The 22,019-nt window shown below is 42.9% G+C and overlaps 2 protein-coding genes across 4 annotated transcripts in view; one reads left to right on the top strand and one right to left on the bottom strand.

The window, feature by feature from the left end:
• Window positions 1-44: 44 nt before the first annotated feature.
• On the bottom strand, window positions 45-19,253 carry dnd1 (DND microRNA-mediated repression inhibitor 1). Of its 2 annotated transcripts, XM_079630355.1 has the most exons (6): window positions 19,182-19,253; window positions 5,178-5,270; window positions 4,896-4,948; window positions 4,594-4,699; window positions 3,118-3,579; window positions 45-1,432 (listed from the first exon to the last, which is right to left on the bottom strand). In XM_079630355.1, exons 3-6 carry the CDS (start codon window positions 4,917-4,919, stop codon window positions 894-896), a joined length of 1,131 nt encoding a protein of 376 aa, XP_079486481.1. In that variant the 5' UTR covers window positions 4,920-4,948; window positions 5,178-5,270; window positions 19,182-19,253; the 3' UTR covers window positions 45-893. The 2 variants fall into 2 exon arrangements, with proteins under 2 accessions (XP_079486481.1, XP_079486480.1); XM_079630354.1 differs by lacking the exons at window positions 5,178-5,270; window positions 19,182-19,253 and adding an exon at window positions 5,078-5,167.
• gfra3 (GDNF family receptor alpha 3) overlaps window positions 11,516-22,019 on the top strand; it is a 38,709-nt gene continuing 28,205 nt past the window's right edge. Inside the window, exon 1 of one of the 2 annotated variants that reach the window (XM_079630353.1) lies at window positions 11,516-11,596. Coding sequence is in view for 1 of the 2 variants with exons in the window: in XM_079630352.1 (XP_079486478.1) it covers window positions 21,428-21,470 (43 nt within the window). In the remaining variant the exon portion in view is untranslated. Of the gene's footprint in view, window positions 11,597-20,820; window positions 21,471-22,019 lie in introns of those variants that run through there. The other variant, XM_079630352.1, reaches the window with a different exon arrangement.

The raw sequence follows: 22,019 nt of genomic DNA on the forward strand, positions 1-22,019 counted from the left end.
TTTTAAAATGTGCTCGGGTTGTCAGATCTATCAATAAATGAGTAACTAAGATATTTTGTTTGTCTTTTCTTTATGATCTGTTTTAATGCCACATGCAAAATGCACCATTAAGGTTGAAATTCTATGCTTATCTTTTAATTAAGAGAGCCATAAATATTCGAATTTTACAGCTGTAAAATAATTAAATTTTTTACTACAACTGATCGATAAAATTTCCGGCCAAATTATGCAGCCTTGACTGAGTTTTTTTTTTTTATATGTCATATTTCTCCTCAGCCCATGTGATTTGAGATGCCATTCATATCTGTAGTCAGTTTAATAATTATGTTAGGGCTTTTAACTTCGTACCACAAGTATGAGCGATAGAAGGATGTTATAATCAGGGACGTGAGCAATAGCCTGCACAAGTATTATTTTTGAACTTATTTACTGTACAAAAGTCATTTATAGCCAGTACAACCCATCAAACAAGGAAACAACAGCACACCATGCAAAGTCAGCAATCGTGACAAACACGCAAAACAAATCGTGAAAAGCCATACGGTGAAAACATTCAAAAGAAGTAGTTGTGAAAACATGCAGTCAACCAAATGTGATGAGGCTGCCTAAACATAAATGATTAATATTACATAGTTAAAATATCATAAAACATTATATCAACAAGAACATAATACTTCAAACCACTCTCATAGTGCTGAATTCAAGAGCTTGTAAAATTAAAAGAAATTCACTGCCTAGTTCCGTTTTTCTTTTTTTAACAGTAAATGAAATGCTTCCGTGTATCATAAATTTCCACTCATTCATCTGAAACTAGAACAGTACATGCCTTCAAACCATAATACTGAACGTAAAACTGATAATGTTACATTACATTAGCAAAAGCAGCTCGAATTTTAGAAAGGTTGCAAGTTTGAGACCTTGCGCATGGTTTGGATCACCTGCTCGGCGGCGGCCCGACAAACTTCCCCCTTCGTGGCTGGAGCGCTGGTGCTGGGAAGGATCTGGACAGCCCCGTACAGAGGCAGAGGGAGGCCTGGGATCAGGACTTTGAAGGCGAAGTAGAAGAAGCCGTCGGGACCAGTGTGATTGTAACGGACTTCGTATTGCGGTGTGCCGAGTCTGTTCGCCTCGCACAGCCTCTGCAGCTGAGACACGGGGTCGCGGTTCACGGGGGGTTGAGCCATCATCTCATCTCTCACCGGGGCGGTCGGACCCCCCACGGCCCGGAAGAAGGGCAGGCGAGTGGGGTGTGCTGGGACATCATGATGAGAGAGCTGGGGATACAGGTGTGGAGGACTGAGGGAGGGTTTACTGAGGGGTTTCAGACCAGGCGAGGTGAAGCAGTCATCTTGTCCGCTCTCCTTGATACGCTTGGACTTGGAGAAGGACGTCCAACTGACGGTAATGGAAATGCCGCACTGCTTCTTAAAAGCTGGAATGACATAAGAAATGTTTATTATTTTATGGTAGGGCTGGGCGATAAAATTTTTTTTCATCAATAAAATCCTAAAAGTTGCAGGACGAAACAGCGCCACTGAACTGCTCCATATGGAGCATTTATTCGCTCTGCTCAAAATGCAGCGCAGCACAAGATTACTACGGCAGATGCGTTTACTCACTTATCGGTCTCGATCATGTGACCACTAAAAACCGCTGATGTCCACAAATGCAAAAACCACAAATGTCTCTGAGTTAAACAAGTTTAAACCAGATAAAACAGCACTGACATTCTCAACAGCAAAACGTGCTATGAACGATCCAGTTAGAAGGCTTTTTGATCTACAAATCACCATCATGTAACATGGATTTACAGTAGTAACACTAACTGCACCATGGTTTTGTGACAGAAATGTGGGATATCGAATTTTATTATATTTTTTATATAGTCATGTTATTAACCTACAGCATTTATATTTATACTAAAAGTGTTTAGGCTACTGTTTTTCATGCAAATATATCAGTTATATATATGATACTATGGATGACCAATGGTTACATTTTAATAAAACTAGAGTCCTAACTCAAACAGTTAGAATATATATATTTTTTCCTATTTAGGTTGTTACAATTTTTATAGATGTTACTGTTTTTGTTAATGAACAAATTATCCCAACTCAAGCTACTACCCAACTGCTACTGTCAAATAAAGCAATGTCAAATGTGCATTTCTAAGAGACAAAACATGTAATATTATTAATATTTCAGTGCCATCAAAGTCAGACAACACAAACCTGTTTCACGATTTGAAACAATCACTCATTGCACGAAACTAAGAAATATTTTTTTTCCTTTAAGATATTTATTTTGTTTAGGAAAAAAGACTGCATTTAAAAAAAAAAAGAATTCAAAAATGTTTTGAATGTTCTACCTCAGATTTGTGAAATGTTCACCTGTTTGGCAAGTGTTTGTCATGTTCTTATAATAAAGAGTACCTTAAATCCACAGTCTGGTTTCTGCAACTTTCACTTGGGAGCAAAAATCTGCCTTTAAACTTGAACGAATTAAAGATTTGACATTTATCGTGATAATTATCTACATCGACTGATATAAAACATTTTGCCGTAACAATTTTTTCAGTCATATCACCCAGCCCTATGGTGACGTAATATGTCCAATATTAAAGGTGATCTATTATTCCCCTTTTTCAAAGTCTTGATTTTGTTTTTGGGGTGTACTAGAATAGGTTTTCATGCTTGACTGTTCAACAAACACTAGTTTTCACATATTTGACATTGTTGCAGCTCCTCTCTCTTCCCAGTCTGTCAGTATGTAACGCTCTGTTTAGTTCCTGTCTCTATGAAGCCCCTCCTTCTAAAAAGCGCAATGTGCTCTGATTGGTCGGCTGGACCAACGTGTTGTGATTAGTCAATTGCTTTGAGCGCATTTCGTAAAAGTAATAGTGCAACTAAACCAGGCCTCGTCCCCTTTTTTGCGTATGCCTTGGGCGGGAATTATTTAAATGAGGAATACTGTGTCGTGTACGTTCACGGAAGAAAACTCAAAGACTACAATCGAGGCGTTTCAGGGAGTTTAGAAACAGTGCGCACCGATACTTTCTTTTTTTTATAAACCCATTAATTTCATAACCAGAATATTTCCATATCCCAGACAGCATACCTTCTACAAGCACTTTCTTGGCCATGGACGCTGCATAGTGGGAGGAGTAGTTCACTAGAGCCACGGTCTCTCTCCCTTTGGGCCCGGCCAACTTCAGCAGGACGTCCTCCACACCCTCAGACATCATTTGGAGCACCATGCGCATCTCCGCCTGATTCACGTTCGTCGGAAGATCCCCCAGACGCAGCTGCCGCTTCTCCGTGCTCTTGCGGACCGTCAGACACACACCCTCCTGCAGAGGGTACTGATGGAGGGTCATGACGGCGGTGGAGGCGGTGAAGGGGTCGCCGTACTTCGCGTAGGCAAAGCCCCGGTTCTGCCCGCTGAAGTTCATCATGAGACGAAACTCATAAAGAGCACCGACGCTCTGGAAGAGAGGAATCAGACGGTCCTCGTAGACGTCATGCGGGATCTGACTGATGAAAACCTCACACCCCGGGCCGGGAGCAGGACCTCGCCAGCCTGGAGGAGGAGAAGAAGAAGAAAGGAAAGGTCAAAATGAGCAATATTTGATCTTTTCTGCAAAAACAAATGTGAATGAAATTAGATTTCAGAAGGACTTCATGATTAATGTTGAAAAAGTATGAGAGCAGTATGAAATCAAAGACTTAACCTTGGGCAATTTATGCATCAATCCTGTTAAAATTGTCATAATGACAATAGATCAAAATTAATAATCATATTAATTATTATTAGTAATGATTAAGTCAATATGTATATGAAATACCATATTTATAAAGTATAAATACATATAAAATAAGATAAATAAAATACAATATAGTCATTACAAATTACAAATGATATTGTAATTTGATACAACAGAAAGAAAAAACTCACTGCTCTTGTTTGCAACTTAAGGATCAATCTAAATTAAATTTCTACAGTGAAGACTATAGAATGTTACTTTACATTTGATTACATTTCTCTACCTGAGAAACTACTGTTTGACTTATTGCTCATAATTTGATTATTTGTTCTTATTTTATTACTGACAGCTTAATATTTGAAATTTAGATGAGTTAAGCTAGTAGTTATTATTAGCTAGTAGTTATATGGTCATCAACCATCTAAATTAATCTAAAACCTTCCAATCAGCATTAATTGAGCAGCAATGAGCTTGCAGCCTAATTGATCTCCAGGTGTCCATGTTTCAATGGGGTAGAGGCAAAGCACAAAAGAGGCATGGTTCAAACTTTCATCAGATGGCTACAATGTATCATTCCTACTTGACAAGCTATTTTAAACCCAAAATGAAGATTTATGCTAAAAACCTCTGAAAAGAGAGGCCTGCTTCTGCTCTGCTCAATGTTATAAAGGAAGACGAGAGGCTTCTTTAAGTGATGCCATGTGCTACAGCTCCGTCTTCATCCACATGAAGCTTCAATCTCATGCAATGACACATAAAAGAGCTTGAAATGCCACAGGTTGTGTTTTAATTGCAATCGTCTGATCTTAGTTCAACTCAAGAGCACTTACCCGGAGGAGGACCACCATATTTCCTCTGCCCGTTGACCTGTGTTAAAGTGATGGAGCTTTTCTGCACCCATTCTTTTAGTGACTTCAGTCTCTGCGGGTTCAAAACCTGCCAGCAATCAAATTAAAGAGGTGATGTAATGCTAACAATGTTATATCGATGAGCTGACGTGCTCTTTATCGTCAAACAGTGATGATGCTACACGAATAAACTCCTCTTGCGACAAATTCTATTGCTCAAAGTTGAAAGTTTTGGCAGAAGTATGTTGTTTATAAATACACACAGTAAATAAACTCGCTCAAACCTGCTGTTGCTGAGGTCCCTCCATGTCGCTGACTGTCCACACCTGTAAATTGGCTGAAAAGTCAAGCAAAGGTCATTAAAATAAACCTCATGACTCCTCTAGAGACACTATTGGACACACTTGAGTAAAGTGGGCGGATTCTCATATTTCAGTCCTTAAACAGAGATGATACTGAGACTTACAAAAACAAGACTTTATATACAGATTGATACATGTATAATCATTCATGTATGCATTCGTTTAAAGATTAACACATTATGTAACTTTTTAAAACGGGTTTGCCGTAATTGGGCAACAGTAATCCCAGACGTTCCGCTCTTCACCAGCAGGTGGCAGCCGCGCACGTGATTATTTCAGTGGACGTCATTCAGCACCCTTGGACACAGTGTTACTTTTTAAAAACATGTTTTGATTTTATCTTTTGAGAGTAATATATGTGAAAATTCGACGATTTATATATATTTTAATTATTCAGTGTACAAAACAGCAGGACATATAGAGCTCATCCTGTGTTTTTATTCAAGTGGGGACAAATTTTAAATACATGCTTTATTAGGTGTCCTGCTGGGCTGAGTTTGTCACAGGTCATGACCCCTGCACCATAAAACTGTCTACTGAGAAAAACAGCAGTGGTTTGTTTTGTTGTTGTTGGACATTCCATGTGTTATGTTATAGTTTATTTTTTAAATTGGAATAAAATCCAATATAACTATTTATTTACTCACAACATTTTTTCTTTTCTTTATGATAACTGGATGAAACTCACCAAATGAAACATACAAGGTGGTGAGGTGAGTTCATATCTTTTAGGCCCTAAATGATTGAAATTAGCTTTGTAGACAAATATATCATGCATGGATGGATGGATGGATGGATGGATACTTAAGATATCATTCAAATATACTGATTTGCTACTCTAGATACATTTCTTATTATACTGTTCCTTTTTGTTCATATGACAACAATATACCATGCTGTCATTTGAAATGTATCGTTGCATAGGCTATATATATACATATTGCAGGCAACAGTGTTCCATTCCAAACGCATCTTTTTCCACACTTGATTTTAAGCTATCAAGTGTGAATAAATTATCTCAAGATATATTCTTAAAACATGCATTTTTTTTAGTATGTGTTAAAAAAATCTGTCTTTAGACTCATCCTAAAAATGCACATTACCATGACACCTTGTTTTTGAATATGCATGTCTAATTTGGATAAACACCATCTGAGTTAAAAAAAAAAAAAAAAAATTATGATGGCAAGTGACTTAAAGAGTTTCAGCTCTGGCCAAGTTACAATAAAATGTAGGTCTGGAGCATAAATGACACGAAAATGATCAAAGACGGTATTTTACGAACCGGCTTTTGAATTAACGGCACCTTAGCGAATGCGTGATGTGCAGGTACACAGTTTGTCAGTGTAAAGTGATGCTGTGGCAGATGAAAGGCAGAAGCTTGGCTTAGTTCTCAGTGTGGCCCGCAGCTCTGACTTTTTAGCGGGAGAAAATCCCTCCATTGCCTTACAGCCTTTTAATTCTCAGAAAAGAAAAAGCAGACAGAACAGACAACTGGCATTTCCTCTTCTCACTCCCTTCTTGCATCCTTTGCATCTTTCGATTTTCCTGGCGGTGAGATGTGCGATCCGTACTGCAATTAAAGTTTGTTTGTGTGGAAATCAACACATCAACACTTCCTAATGTAGCGAAGGTCATATCATATCCGCCTCACATTGTCACACGTACTGCAGTCACCAGGATAATAATATTAAACAGTTCATTTGATTTACAGTCTGTGCATATCATTTTCACAAATTGGACTTGTGGAAAATGTGACCTGCTGGTTGTGTCACCTGTGGATTGATGATTTCATCCAGCGTCAGGTTTGAAGGTGATAAAAAAAGGATCATATACCTGGGGAGTTTTATGACAAGCATAATTAAGTTGTATTAGGATCTTACTGTGTTTCTTGTTTATACAGAGCGTTGTGTCTGCCTTTGGCTAATTAATTTATAACCTTTTACATCTAAACATTGAAATCAGGCCTATCTGACTGATGTTATCCGGTTGCTATGCAATGTGTGCTTCATAGCGACAGCAGTTCCATTGCCGTGGGGTCGTCACGCACATCTGTGAGCCTGTCCTGAAATGCGCGCGCACACACACACACACACACACACACATACCCCACCCGCCCCGCCTCATGGAGAGGCTGATCCTGCCCCTCTGCCTCCTCGAGGCTCACCGAGGGACACACAATCTGTCCAATGTCAAAACTCATATCCTCAGTCCTGTCACTCTCCCTGTAAAAACTCACACTAACTTTCAGAGCGCTGCAATGAACTTTAATCATTTGGCATTTAGGAGTGCTACAGTATATACTTTTATGCCCTAAATGTTTGAAACTAGCTTTGTAGACAAATATGGATGGATGGATGGATGGATGGATGGATGGATGGATGGATGGATGGATGGATGGATGGACGGATGGACGGATGGATGGATGGATGGATGGATGGATGGATGGATGGATTGATGATGGATGGATGGATGGATGGATGGATGGATGGATGGATGGATGGATGGATGGATGGATGGATGGATTGATGATGGATGGATGGATGGATGGATGGATGGATGGATGGATGGATGGATGGATTGATGATGGATGGATGGATGGATGGATGGATGGATGGATGGATTGATGATGGATGGATGGATGGATGGATGGATGGATGGATGGATGGATGGATGGATGGATTGATGATGGATGGATGGATGGATGGATGGATGGATGGATGGATGGGCGGACGGACGGACGGACGGATGGATGGATGGGTGGATGGATGGATGGATGGATGGATGGATGGGTGGATGGACGGACGGACGGATGGAACGATCCTTCAGAAATCATTCTAATATGCTGATTTGCAGGTCAAGAAACATTTCTTATTATTATCAATGTTGAAAAAAGTTTTGCTGCTTCTTATTTTTGTGGAAACTGTGATACTTTTTAGGATTATTGGATGAATACAAAGTTTAAAACTAGCATTTATCTGCACATAAAACTGTAAAAGTCTTTACTGTCCCTTTTGATCCATTTATTTAATGCATCCTTGCTAAAACAATGAAATTCTATTATTAAACTATATATTCATAAATAGTAATGGCAGAGTTGGACACACACAACTGTGATACTTTTTAGGATTATTGGATGAATACAAAGTTTAAAACTAGCATTTATCTGCACATAAAACTGTAAAAGTCTTTACTGTCCCTTTTGATCCATTTATTTAATGCATCCTTGCTAAAACAATGAAATTCTATTATTAAACTATATATTCATAAATAGTAATGGCAGAGTTGGACACACACACACACACACACACACACACACACACACACACACACACACACACACACACACACACACACACACACACACACACACAGGTTAATTTGATTTGACACTAGATGTTTAGCAATTAGCAGTTGATCATCTTAAAATGTTTGAATATTGGCCAATCAGCCTGGACGATATATTTTGTACAAAAAACTAAATTTTACAAAAAAAATGTATTTCTCAGCAGATTAATGTTGATTTTTAATTTGTTCTTTTGACTATTTACTCATTCATTTATTCAGGAGGTAATAAAGCAACTTCCATCTTAAGTGCAGGAAGAACTATCATTTCTTAAAAGCCTATCAGCGCCACAATAAATAGTAAACAGTAAGTGTGTTAGAGAGAGGAACAGCTTGCTCAGCTGAGAGGCTCCCTGATGTTTTAACCTGGGGAAATCGTGACTGACGTGTCTGTGAGTTCCTCCCTCTGGCTGCACTAAAACCGGATTCGAAGAAACTACTGCATATTAAAGATACTTAATAGTTAAAGGAAATCATCACTATTATTATTGCTCGTAGCCTCATACCTAAGGTTAGGAGTTTCAGCAGTTTGTGGTTATTGTGTAACTCATTCAGCTACACTCTTAAAGATAGTTTAACATCAATGGCACCTTTCCACTGCAAAAAATAAATAAATCAAGTTCTTTATAGTAAATGTTAAGAACTTTTTGACAAAAGGTTCTCTGGGTAACCCTAAAATGGCTCTTATACCTTTGTTTTTAAGATTGTACAGACATGGATGAGAAACCTCAAATCTATTCGATTTACAGGCAGGAAAATATTACGGAACCAAAGCCTCTGATTAAAGTCTGAAATGACATTTCTAATCTCTAAGCTCACCAACTTTAGCTGTGTTGTTTTATTCATGTGCATTTGTGTGTGTTTCAGTTGGACTCGTACCTGCTTAGCACATGAAACGTGTTTTGTGTTTTGTTTTTTTTGGTACCACATGCTCTTATTTGCTGGATGATTGCATGTGCGGTGGTGAGTGAGTATGTTTGTGTGTGTGTGAGTGAAACACACGAACACTAGCAATCAAGGTGAACAGACGCTGCTAATTCAGGTTGCTGATAAAACGTGTCGATGGTCCTTTGTGGGACTTTCATTACTGTAGCGGAGTCGTGCGTCTGTGTTTTCTGAAGCGTGCTGGTCAATATTAGTACTAGAGTCTATCTCAAAGGGACATGTTTGTTCTTCCTCCACCCCACCCTCCTCCTTTTCTCTGCCATCTCTCTCTCTCTCTCTCGCTCTGTTGTGATGGGTCTGATGCTGACAACGAGGACAAAGCCTATCTACAGGAAGTTGAGGTGAACGTCAGCAAGGACAAGGCCCTGATAGTGGACTTCATAACACTTTACAATAAGGTTCCATTTAAAACATTAGGTAACTGCATGAATTATCAATGAAAAACACTTTTAAAGCATTTATTATGTTAATTTATACATTTACTAGCTAATACAGGGGTTCCCAAACTTTTTGTGTCAGTCGAAGATACCCTTAGACGTAAAATATTTACTTGAAGTACCCTCTGAGATTTTAAGTTAAATTCACATTGACTTTGTAGTTGGGCTTTAAAGTGGACTCAAACCTCTTTTTGCTTTTGATAGTGTCCACATTCACACTGGTGTTTTAGAAACACAATCAAATTTAATATTATTATTATTATTTTGAACTTTCATTAAAAAAACGAAGACAAATATATTACTGCAATTCATTTTACACTACAGGTTGCAATACTAATATGTATGTCTTAAATTCTTCACTTTCAAATGTTCAAAGCCTCAAGCTTTCAACATGTCAAATCCCACCTCAAGCTTTTATGTTGGTGGAAATGCTGCTGAACTGCTGTAAACTTCTAATAGTGCTGAATGTAGTGTATAAATATGCATAAATGTTTGTTGAGGAGAGGTGTGCTATTAGTTATCAGACTTGCGATTTTCCCCTGGCAGATGATTAAACAGGCTCTGGCCCGTGTGCAGGACATACGCATCTCAGCAGGATTATGGCAAGAAGAATCTCTAAGGATTTCAGCCACTGCTGTGGTCAGATAAAACGCCAGCAGGGGTCAGGGCGAGCTACATTCCCCTGAACCATCCAGATCCTTCATCAGGGGCCCGCAACCACAAATATCAATAACTGCATGCATAACTAACAAACATTTACACACCTCGGCAAACATTCATATTTGATCTGCTTCATAAATCACTGTTTTTGCTTATTTGACCCCTATCACAAACAGAAAATAGTACTAATTAAATGTTCTGTATATGCACACTGTAAGAGTTATTCTATGACGCAGCTGCCTGATTTTTTAAGTAAATTTCTTTTTTAAACCTTCTATCAGACAATGAATGTGTTTAAGCAGTTTAAGAAATTGCATTATGTCATCTCAAGCTGAATTAATACTAATTAATATGGGTTATTCTGAATAGGCCTAAGTGATGGGATGAAATATTTCGAACTAAAATGTCGGGGTTATGGGGTTTTCTCATTAGCATTAAGATTCAATTATTGTATTAATTAATCATCTATAAATAGTACAAAATAAATGTACAAACTGTTTTTCTGTCTATTTTATGTGATGTGGTGGCTATGCCAGGCATGAAAAATAAAAAATAAAATATGAATCCTAAATGAGCGAAGAACCTGACAACTTTCGAACATGAAGACTCCAGCTAACTTCCTATTAATTGTGTCATTTACAGCTCACTATTATTTTGAAGTAAATAAGTTTTGTGATTGGGGGAGGATAAAAAATGTGCAGATATAGATTATACTGTTTTACTTTTATTGTTTTCATTATCCATTCAAATTTGTCTTTTGCACTCGAATAAAAAATGTATAATGGTGTCAATGAGAAAATGAATACATAGGCCTATTTGATCATGGAAATCTTCTGTTGTTCATTTTGTGTTTTTATTTAATAGAATAAAAATATTATTATATTAGATGGATGGATGGATGGATGGATGGATGGATGGATGGATGGATGGATGGATGGATGGATGGATCGATCGATAGATAGATAGATAGATAGATAGCCTAGATAGATTTAGCACACTTCATCAAATGTTGTATTGTGTTCACAGAATGACTCAGACAGTCTATGACAAATAAAACTTTGAATTTGTAGTTGTCTCTTGCCAAATGTTTATTTGTTACACGGTTCATGCATGCTATCATTTGATCTATTTTAGGCCTATAATTTACCGCCAGTCATAAAAAGGTCTATCAAACCAGTGTGCAATAGAGATCAAACTGCATCAAACATTGCTGAATTCTTCCTGCTGACAAATTCTGTGAGTATAGGCCTAGTCGTTTAGCAATTAATAATAGCTATGAATTAATTACATGAACTAAAGCAATAGTGCTAAAACTACTTAAGAAGCAGGACTATGATTTTGTGTGTGTGTTTGTGTAGCACAGAGGCATCAAGCTGTTCTATCTCTGAGAGGGGGACATTCAAACGGGCCGTAAACTAAACACATCTGCCAACTTCCTCTTTTGGCCTCAGGTTATCAAAGCCAGTGATGTATAAAAAAATCAGTTAGGAGATTTTCTCCACCTTCTCTTCATAACCTTGGAGATGAGAAAAAAATATTATTCAGTGGATTTAGTCGTTTTAATGTGCCGTGTATATCCCCGCTGCTCGAGCTAGGCTACGCGCGCGCGCTTATGTATATGTGTAGTGTTAGTTTGCATGTCAAAAATAGATTGCGAGAGATGAGAATAATGTTTATAATTGCAAAGGCCTTTGTGTTTATCTGTGTGTGCGTGTGTGTGTTTAACATGGAGAACTGGTGTAGTGTGAATTGCAGTAATTGCCTTGTTTGTTTTGTTTTGGCTGGTTCTGTGAGCTGGTAAGCCACTGCTTCACTGCCTCTGATTGTTTGTCATTTGCCATTTCAAGTGGAACTAACAAGCGTACAAACCAAGTGGGATCGAGAAAGTGTGTGTGTGACGTGTGTGTAATACTCTGAAGAAAATATATTGTCTCTTTTTTTCTTTTCTCTCATCAAGCAAAATATTTCTTCCACCTACGGACATTTTAATTTGTTACAACGTCCACATCTCTGTCATGTATTGTACACAGAGCTGGATGATTATATGCCGAGCATAAGTGTGTGTGCGTGCGTGCGCGCGCTGGCCTTCGCTTTAGTGTGACACCTGAGTCACTGGAAGTACATTATCGCTAATGTCCACTTCTGTGAAGTGACCTCATAAATGACCGCTCGGCTACACTGGCAGTGAGATAAGAGTCTGATAGTGGAGTGCCACTGAAAAGGTCACTGCCATCGTAAAGCAATGATGAGCTGAGCGAGGGATGAGTGGAGAGGAGAAACAGAGAACAAGAGGAAAAGGCGAATGGAAAATCTTTGTGTTGATCGAGGAAAGAAAACCAGTGTGGAACTGTGGGAGGTGAAAAAAATGTAGCCTATACAATGTAATCGCATAGCAATGCCCTGGCAACCACCCAAAACGTACTCGGTTACTAACGTAACCTCGGTTCTCTCTAGGAGAGGGAACGAGTACTGCGTCGAAGAACGCTACGGGAAAGATATTTCTTTGTCGAGATTGAAGCCAAAAATTAATCCTTAATTTTGTAATATTGTAAAACGCTTTTCTGAAGCATACAACCTAGGCGGAGCAATACAGCTCACCCATTGGCTGCTCTGCCAGAAAAGCACAGCCTATGCGAGGCCAGGACGCTGACCAATGAGGACGCTTCGCGCCCTTCTGCGTCACCTCCCGCCCAAACAGGCGTGGCCTAGGCCTATAAATACGAGCATAGCTGTCTAACACGCCGATTTTCGTCAATGAAGCGACGCAGCGTGGACACGCACGGCATGAGACGCAGTACTCGTTCCCTCTCCTAGAGAGAACCGAGGTTACGTTAGTAACCGAGTACGTTCTCTTACGTAGAGTTCTCTCGTACTGCGTCGAAGAACGCTACGGGAACCCTATGCAAACCGCCGTGCGTGTTCTTGGATCGACACAGACACCTAAGGGCGCACGCGCCCTGGTATACAAGCGCCTACCCCAAGAAGTATAGGGAGAGCGGCTAAATAGCATCATCCCTTATAGTAGTGCCTCTTAAGGCATAATAGCATATATATGTAAATATAGATATATATGAAGGGTAATAGCATGCTCATGGGACACATTGTCAGTGAGTGATGCTTAAACATTGAAGTGACCTGGGCCGCAGCGCGGGGCAGGAACACTTATACATATTAGGCATTGAAGTGACCTGGGCCGCAGCGCGGGGCAGGAGCACTTGTACATATTACCATTGAAGTGACCTGGGCCGCAGCGCGGGGCAGGAACACTTATACATAGTCTTCTAGACCGAGAGCAGTTTAGCCTGCAACGCAGGAACCTCTAGGTTACAGAACCTAATAAATGTAGACGGGGAGGCCCAGCCTGCCGCCATACAGATATCATGTAACGAGATTCCGCTATACCAAGCCCATGAAGAGGCCATGCCTCTCGTGGAATGTGCTCTGATGCCCAAAGGGCATTCCAAGCCTCTAGATGCGTAGGCTAGCGCAATGGCGTCCACTACCCATCGAGATAGACTCTGTTTCGTTGCGGCTCGTCCCTTGGAGCGCCCGCTGAACGAAACGAAGAGCTGCTCCGTCTGTCGAAAAACAGCGGAGCGGGACACGTAAGCTCTTAATGCCCTGACCGGGCAAAGGGAGCTATTTCCGTCCTCTGAGGCCGGCATGGCCGACAGGGAGATGACCTGAGCCCTGAACGGTGTGTTGAGGGACTTAGGCACGTACCCATGCTTCGGTTTCAATACGACTATAGAGTCGTTTGGCCCGAACTCCATACAAGAAGCTCTCACTGAGAGCGCTTGCAAGTCTCCCACACGCTTCACTGAAGCGAGAGCCAAAAGAAACACGGTCTTGAGAGACAGGTGTTTCATGTCAACTGAGTGAATAGGCTCGAAAGGGGCCCCTTTCATAGCGTTCAACACTGTAGAAAGGTCCCAAACGGGGACTGAAGGAGGCCTTGGAGGGTTTAACCTCCTGGCGCCTCTCAGGAAGCGGACCACCAGGTCGTTCCTGCCTAGTGAATGGCCAAGCGTTGGATTAACGAACGCTGATATGGCAGCCACATAGACTTTGAGCGTGGATGGGGTTCTTCCCTTATCCAATAGCTCTTGCAAGAAGGAGAGAATCTCCGGTTCTCCACACTGAAGTGGTGACAGACCTTGATCTGAACACCATCCAGAGAACACCGACCATTTGGAAGCGTAGAGCCGTCTAGTAGACGGAGCCCTAGCTTGTTCGATCGTGTCTAACACTCCTCTTGGGAGGTTAGCGGGTACCCGTTTATGGCCCATACGTGTAGGGACCAAAGCTCGGGGTGAGGATGCAGAATCGAGCCCTTGGCCTGTGAGAGGAGGTCTCTCCTCACTGGAATCGGCCACGGGGCAGTACTTTTCAGTCGCATCAAAGCTGGGAACCAGGTCTGATTCGTCCAGAATGGAGCAACTAGCAGTACTGAGCATCCGCTCTCCTTGATACGCTCCAGCACTTGAGGCAGGAGTGAGACAGGAGGAAAAGCATAGAGCGGGCGGCGGGGCCAGACTCTGGCCAGCGCGTTCGCGCTCTTCGAAAAGAATTCTGGGCAATGAGCGTTTTCCTGGTTTGCAAACAGGTCTATTTCCGCTCTGCCGAACGTTTTCCACAGCAGACGCACTGTCTGTGTGTGTAGGGACCACTCTCCCGTAGGAACGTTGTTCCGTGAGAGTCTGTCCGGGCCTACGTTCAAGTGGCCTGGCACGTGCATTGCTCTTAACGAGCGCAGGTTGTGCTGGGCCCACACCAGTATGCGTTCCGCTAACCTGAATAGGTTCCGGGATCTCACGCCACCCTGGCGGTTTATGTAGGCTACTACCGACATGTTGTCCGAGCGGACCAGGACGTGGTGTCCTTTTATCCGGGGACAGAAGCGCCTCAGCGCAAAGTCCACTGCCATCATTTCCAGGCAGTTTATGTGCGGTAGTTCGGCTCGCTCTGACCACTGGCCAAAGAGCGGACTGCCGTCGAGCAGTGCTCCCCAGCCTGAGGTGGACGCGTCCGTGGACACCACCTTCAGGCTCGAGGAAGTCCCCAGGCTTACACCTGACCGGTACCAGTCTGACGCTCTCCATGGTGTCAGGGCTGAAATGCATTCCTGAGTGACCTTGAGGCGATAACGACCGTGTAACCATGCTCGGCGCGGTACGCGCGCTCTCAACCAGAACTGTAGTGGGCGCATGCGCAGCAGGCCCAACTGCAGCACTGTTGAGGCTGAGGCCATGAGGCCCAGCATTTTCTGAAATCTCCTGAGTGGCACTATGTGGCCGCTGAGGAAGGATTTCGCCATTGCAGGGTATTTTGCCTGCGCTGTGATGACAGCTGTGCTGTCATAGACAGTGAGTTCAGATCCAGTCCTAAAAAGGAGATCCTTTGACTGGGAAACAGTGAACTTTTCTCCCAATTGACTCTCAGACCTAAGCACTCGAGGTGATCGAGAATTAGGGTCTTGTGGCGGATGCGTTCTGAAGGTGATTGAGCTAGAATCAGCCAATCGTCCAAATAATTCAGAATTCGAATGCCGCGGAGTCTCAGGGGTGCCAGCGCCGCGTCCATGCACACTGTAAATGTACGAGGTGCTAGAGACAGGCCGAATGGCAGGACTGTGTACTGATATGCCTGGCCCCCGAAGGCGAATCTCAAAAATCGCCTGTGACGTGACGCAATTTGTATGAAAATACGCGTCTTTCAGATCTATTGCCATAAACCAGTCTCCTCGGCGAATCTGCGCGAGGATAGCTCTGGTCGTGAGCATTCTGAACTTTCGCTTTGTCAGCGCTTTGTTCAGATGCCTGAGATCTAAAATGGGTCTGAGACCCCCGTCTTTTTTCGGTTCCAGAAAATATCTGCTGTACAGACCCCCTTCGCTCTGAGCTTGAGATAAAGGCTCTATGGCCCCTTTGCTCAATAGCTTCGCTATTTCGGCTCGAAGTAGATGTGCTACTTCTGTTTTCACCGTAGTTTCGACTTTCTCCGTGAAACGGGGAGGGCGTCGATGAAACTGTAGCGAATAGCCTCTTTTTATAGTCTCTAGCACCCATTCTGAGACCCCGGGAAGTCATTCCCATGCATCTGCACGTGTGACTAGGGGTTGAATGTAATCTGGGCCCTGGTCGCGAAATGGCGGCGACACGAGAGCAACCGTGTGCTGTGACATGGACGCCGTGGCGTGTGAGGCGGGGGGCATGTTTAACACAGTATGCATCCCGCGCGCGCTCAGCTCTCTGTGTCGAGAGAGAGCGCGCGGGACGAGTCCCGTAGGGCTCGTGATGTTTGTGAATAAACGTGGGCGCTTGGTGGCGGGCACATTTATAACACCGGGAACACTGTTTTTGTGTACTGACTGACCGTTCGTTAGTTTCGTTTTTATAGAAAACCGCGGAACGTGCAGTGTGTAGTGGTTGTGGGCACTTGGCAGTGGGTCACGCTCACTACATGTAAAACACAATCGGCATGAGCCGATTTTATGTGTGCAGACCCTGTGTTGTTCAGGGCTGTGCTTGCACGGGTTGAAAAACCGGGCTCTGGTCGCGAAATGGCGGCGACACGAGAGCAGTCGTGTGCTGTAACATGGGCGCCATTGCAGCGTGATGCGGGGGCGCGCTTAATCGAGCGGGCAGCCCGCGCGCGCTCTCAGCTCTCTCAGCTGAAAGAGGGAGCGCGCGGTGCGAGCCCCGTACGGCTCGGCATGTTTGAGAATAAATGTGGGTGCGTGAACGCGGGTACATTTATAGCACTGGGAAGTACTGTCTATTAGAACTGACTGACCGTGCATAGGTTTCGTTTCATAGAAACCGTGTGACATGTAGCTTGTAGTGATTGTGGGCGCTTGAAAACGGGCACGCTCACTACATATAATGCACAATCGAAATGAGTCGATTTATGTGTGCAAGCCCTGTATTGTGCGGGGCTGTGCTTGTGTGTACAGATGGGCACTGGGTCGTGGGCATACAGTTACACACATTACATCATCGGCCATGGCCGGGACACTGTGTAGCACAGAGAGTACTGTCTATCAGAACCGACTGACCGTGCATTCGTTTCGTTTTTACAGAAACCACGGGACATGCAGTGTGTAGTGATTGTGGGCACTGAAAAGCGGGCACGTTCACTAGCTTACATGTGAAGCACAACCGACACGAGTCGATTTTATGTGTGCAAGCCCTGTATTGTGTAGGGCTGTGCTTGTGTGTACGAATGGGCACTAGGTCGTGGGCATTACGGATACACACATTACACCATCGGCCGTGGCCGGGACACCAGTAAATACATTTTCAGATTTACCTGGGGCGTCGTGAAAACGGCGTCTGTGTGCAGGCAAACGGGCATTGATGCCGATTTGGTGACTGCAAAATACACTGGCACGGTCGCGAATGTTGGGACTGTGCGAGCGAGACATTTTAGTGAAATCCGGCCGCGGCAGGATTTTAACACTGTAGCTTTCCTCGAAGCAGAAATGCGCATCCTGGCTGAAAACGGGGCTTTCCGGGACTCCGCGATTTCTTCGTGAATTCAGGAAGAAAAAGGCGCGGGTCGTGAGGACGGTAACGTACGTTCCTCTGCAGAAAAGCAGCCATCCAGCCGGTAAGCGCATCGATGCTGGTCTTTCTCCGTCGACGCTCACGAGCGGCGGGGGAGGGGAGATCCTCGGAGCTCGCCCATCCCTCGCTACCCGAAGCGAGGAGAGAACAGCAGTCGTCCTTCACAGACACGGCTTCATCTTCCTCATCCATGACGGACGCGGCGGCACGCAGCGGCCCTTGTCCGTCGGTCAGAGAGTCCAGCGAAGCGGGCGGAGGAGCTAGCGGCAGCAGCGGCGAGCACCTCGTGGTGAAGGGAGGTTCCGGGCTCCGCTGAGCACGGCGCTTTTCACGGCGCGGCACTACAGCGGGCGGAAAAGGGTGCAGCTTCAGTAAATGAACGCCAGGCGAGTCCGCAGAGTCACCGTAGGCATCAAATTACAGCGATGGCAGCCGCCATCGACGAGAGCTGAAGCTGCGTGATACTCACAGGCAGGAAACACAAGCACGTGGTCCCCGTCGCTGAGCGGGGCTCTACACGAGCCACAGGAGGTGCGAGACATCTTGAAAAAGACGCTCGGCTCTTTTAGTGTGGAAAAACTGTGTGACGCGACGGCGAACACACACACAAAACACACACACATAATGTAAAGGATATTCCACGCCGGAGAAGCGCAGCAGGGAACGGCGGCTGAAGGCGGCGATGACCAGCGGCTTCAGGTAAGAGGCGCGTCCTGCTGAGGTGCTTGTATCCAAACGGCTGTGGTGGCTCGAATCCAATCCAACGATGCGTGCAGCTTCGTGAATTTAAGAAAATCGGCGTGTTAGACAGCTATGCTCGTATTTATAGGCCTAGGCCACGCCTGTTTGGGCGGGAGGTGACGCAGAAGGGCGCGAAGCGTCCTCATTGGTCAGCGTCCTGGCCTCGCATAGGCTGTGCTTTTCTGGCAGAGCAGCCAATGGGTGAGCTGTATTGCTCCGCCTAGGTTGTATGCTTCAGAAAAGCGTTTTACAATATTACAAAATTAAGGATTAATTTTTGGCTTCAATCTCGACAAAGAAATATCTTTCCCGTAGCGTTCTTCGACGCAGTACGAGAGAACTCTACGTAAGAGAACTGGGGAGCAGCTAACTTAAAGTAGCGAGCGACCCAAGTTACTGTCATAGTGTAGCTTTTACAGCGCTAGTGAACTTCATCGAAAGCTTTGCGATTTAGCGAGACCAAAAACACTTATTGCTGTTGTCTGATTAGACATATAAACAGACACGCTCACCTAAATGGTCGTCTTAGCGTTGGAAGGTCAGAGTATTTCATATGAATCGATTCATCCTAAGTGATTCGCTCTCTCAAGAATCGATTCCTTCTAAATGTTACGTTGGAAAGTTTGATTCATTCCAGTGAATCGGTTCGTCCTAAATGGTCCTCTCTGTGTAGATTTGGAATGTCCGATTTATTCTAATGAATCGGTTCGTCCTAATTGGTCCTCTCTCATTTGTATGTGGAAAGTCTGAATCATTTTAATGAACGGCCTATGAAATAACTAATTCGATACCCTGCAGTGTAGGCCTATATTTTCAACTCAGTTATAAAATAAAAATAAAAAGAGTGTTTTTGTAGTAGGCTATTTAGTATACATTTAGGCCTACTCATAAAATGTTATGCTGTAGCCCTAATTGGGATTGTTCTTTCAAAACTCCAGGTAGATATAGCCTACATTATCTAAGTAGCTTCGCCAAAACTGTTACACTGTGGTAGGGAGTTTTGCACATCAGGCAAAGCACCACTCACATCTTTGAAAATGGTTGATAAAAAGGCATCTTACATTTGAAAAGAGGACAGAAAGAGTGGCCAGATTGCCTGAAAATGGGAGAGGACAAAAGAATAAGTGAAGTGTGGCTCTCCGGCCCCTAAACAGTCTAACCAGATGGAAGCACTCAAAGTGACGACTCCAGTGCTGTGACATCATCAGGGCAATGGCTCTGTATGGCATTTACTCTGATTAGTTAAATGGTCATGATTGTCTGCCCAGCAAGTCTCAGACACACACACGCACACACACACGCACAGATGACCATGCAGGCTGCTGCACTGCGGTAATCAGCCGAATGTGTATCTACATAACATAAGCCTCCTGATTATAGCTCCAGTTGTTGGAGTCAGACCACTTGGACAAATCAAATTCTCATTAAAGTTTCATTCGCAATTCCTGAAATTGGAACAAATGTACAGCCTTGGCATCTCTGTGTTGTCCTGCCAACTAAACTTCAAAATCTAAAGTTCTAACAGTGTTGTGTTCATAGTATCCACGGTCTGACAGTTCATCGCCCTTTTGGGATTTTTTCAATATGGAGTTTTGTAAACAAACTGAAACAGAACACCCTGTGAACTCTCCCGATGAAGTCTCGCTTGTTCATATTTCTGTATTACTTCATCTGTATTGCTTCACCGTTAAATATTGTTTTGTGAGTCTTTAAAACTAAATACCAATTGACAGGGTTTATTCAAGTCACACATATTTTTTAACATAATTCAATGAATCCAAATAAGGTTATCACAAACATTTTTATAAAATCGTCTTACACTCCTACTGTAGGTTCCCCCTTAAACAGAACAAAAAAGTGGTTTACACAGCCAAATGAGAAGCTTTAGAATTTTCGCAAATATGCTAATAAACTTTCTTAATCTCAAAGGAACCATACAGCCTAAAATGGTTCTTGATCCTTTGATAAACCTGAACTATTTAAGAAGCATTCAGTAATTGGATCTTAAAAGGATCGTTTTAAAAGCTTTATTTTTAACAGTGTTCACAGTTTGACTGACCTGTCTACCTCACTTTTTTAATCGCCGCAACATTTCACTATTGCTGAAAGAATCACTTATAAACTTATGCTTGCAGCGCAGGCTGGATTTCTGTAGCCTATAGGAGCAGCGACCCAGCTCTCCAGAAGGCTGGTCAGGGATTTTGCATGGATGCGCCTGAGAATGCCCGAGCCAATCACTGCGAGGCAGATGCATGTAAAATTCGCCGCTGAGTTTGAGGACTGGATTGAGCACATTGTGCTGTGGGACAGCAGGAATCAAGCATCTGGGGTCGCGCTCACATATAATAAACTGATGCGCACTAATGCGCACACTGGCTCATCTGACGCGCGCCTTTGGTTACGCGTCTATCATGGTGGTACTCGCTTAAATCGAGGATTATTTTAGAAAGACTCCGATCGTGCATATAACGGACATCTACTGCAAGTGCATTTGACAGTTTGTAATTTTTGCCTCGTTTGTTGTGTGAAATCATTGGTCTTGTCTTCGGACACCTCTTACGCATTAGAAAGCTTGTGATATCGCACAAGTTTGTAGTTGGAATTGATTTTCGGACACGTCGTTTTGGAGATTTCTATCAGTCGGACGGTGGTCCTTTTGTATGGATGTAGTGGGTCGGACTGAGTCGGACCGATCCGGGGGTTCCAGACGCGCTTCCCCGAGATTCCCCAGCAGCATCACCGTCCAGCAGCAGGCGACATGATCCTTCTGGGAATACTTCTAAATCTGTTCGTCATTAAGGGTAAGACTCTTAGAAATAGCCATGACTTATTTTGACACATCAGGGTCACACTTATGACCACGTTTATGCAGATATAAAGTATTTACATTACATATTTACATAAGTAGCTTAAGTACAGAGTTCATGAACAACGTGCATGTCATTTTGTAGAGCTGCCTGCAAATACACTTTGTTAGAATAACTGTGATAAATTATATTTACTTATAACGTAAAGTGATAGATAGATAGATAGATAGATAGATAGATAGATAGATAGATAGATAGATAGATAGATAGATAGATAGATAGATAGAGTAGGTTTTTATGAATGGCTCTTTGTTTTAAGAAGGCAGACTTGGAGACTGTTACTATAATACATTAATAAGAAAAAAAGATAGATGGATGGATAGATGTGTACTTTATTGATCCTGCGTGTGGGGAAATTGGGGCTCATTGACAGCCAAACACAGACGGTACAAAGCATACTACAATTCTTTTTTTTTTCTTACACAGCACACCATATATTACAGAACAATAGACCAAATTAGAAGAATATGCATTATAGATATC

The sequence above is a fragment of the Phoxinus phoxinus genome, assembly GCF_949152265.1.
Source record: "Phoxinus phoxinus genome assembly, chromosome: 12".
Classification (NCBI taxonomy): domain Eukaryota; kingdom Metazoa; phylum Chordata; class Actinopteri; order Cypriniformes; family Leuciscidae; genus Phoxinus; species Phoxinus phoxinus.